This window comes from Sinocyclocheilus rhinocerous, unplaced genomic scaffold (genome assembly GCF_001515625.1).
Source record: "Sinocyclocheilus rhinocerous isolate Xijiao unplaced genomic scaffold, SAMN03320098_v1.1 scaffold409, whole genome shotgun sequence".
Lineage (NCBI taxonomy): Eukaryota > Metazoa > Chordata > Actinopteri > Cypriniformes > Cyprinidae > Sinocyclocheilus > Sinocyclocheilus rhinocerous.
In genome coordinates this window covers 184,403-185,498 of record NW_015635191.1, presented here as the reverse complement: position 1 = coordinate 185,498, position 1,096 = coordinate 184,403, and the positions used below count along the sequence as shown (strand labels likewise).

At 57.8% G+C, this 1,096-nt stretch overlaps 1 protein-coding gene across 2 annotated transcripts in view; it reads left to right on the top strand.

Annotated features, from left to right (window-relative positions):
* The window catches only part of LOC107746749 (protein FAM53B-like), an 18,717-nt gene that overhangs the window by 16,213 nt on the left and 1,408 nt on the right, over positions 1-1,096 (top strand). For both annotated transcript variants that reach the window (XM_016561040.1, XM_016561042.1), the window contains exon 4: positions 433-1,040. In XM_016561040.1, the coding sequence (XP_016416526.1) occupies positions 433-1,040 (608 nt within the window). The remainder of the gene's footprint in view (positions 1-432; positions 1,041-1,096) is intronic.

Here is a 1,096-nt window from a genome sequence, read left to right as displayed (position 1 = left end):
ATTTTAACAGCAGATGGCGCTCTACTCTAGTTTTTATCCGCACACTCAAATGCTGATGAAGAAGAGCTGAAGAGCGCTTGTGCGTTCGGTTGAGTCTGTAATTTCACCTCGGCTCAGAATGCCTTTATGACGCCAGATTAATGTAAACACAGCCCACTGTGAACACCCTTGTGATTCGCTTCAACCTTTTCCAATCTTATGAATAATTCTTTTAGGTTCAAGTGTGTGTGTAAGGATTTGGCTGTTTCTGAAGCATGCAGCGCCATCTGCTGTTCAAAACTACGCTCAGAATCCATTCGAGAAAGAATCGCCATGCATTCAGAAAATCTCAGAATCGATGCGGAATCATTTCTCGATTCGCGATGCATCGATTTATTTTCCCAGCCCTAGTCCTAAGTGTCTGAGTTTCTGAGGGCAGGTGTTGTGTTGTAGAGTCTGGACGCTGGCCGGAGGTGTCGCGGCCCGTGGGCTCCAGTCTGGAGAGTCTGTGGGACAGTGTGCGAGAGACGGGCGCCAGCGGCGGGATCAGCGGTCTGCTGCACGATCTGAGTCTGAGTGAAGCGCCCTCTGCTGGCAGCGCCGCGCCGCCCAGTAAACGCCAGTGCCGCTCGCTGTCCTGCTCGGAGGAGCTGGGCTGCCGCTCCTCGTGGCGTCCGCAGGGGTCGCGCGTCTGGACGGCGGTGGAGAAGCGGCGCTGCCTCAGCGGGGGGAGTGTTCAGCGCGGCGCCTTCGCTCCGGCCGGGTTTCCCTCCATGCATCGCAGCTCCAGCTTCAGCCTTCCGGCACGCAGTGATCCGCCGGAGCCCTTCGGCTTCTCTTTCTCCGCGTCCCCGCAGACGCTCTACCTCTCGCAGGAGCAGATCTGCCCCGCTGAGTCTTCGCCCGACTCCACGCCCGAGCTGCAGCGCCGCAGACAGGGACTCGCCCGCAGCCGGTCACAGCCCTGCGTCCACAACCACAAGAAGACCGGCGTGAAGCGCAGGAGACCGGCGGACTCTCACAAACACAGGCCTTCACTGGACCTGCTCAAGATGACACAGGTGTGTGTGTGTGTGTGTGAGAGAGAGAGTGAGTGTGTGTGTGTGTGTGTGTGTGT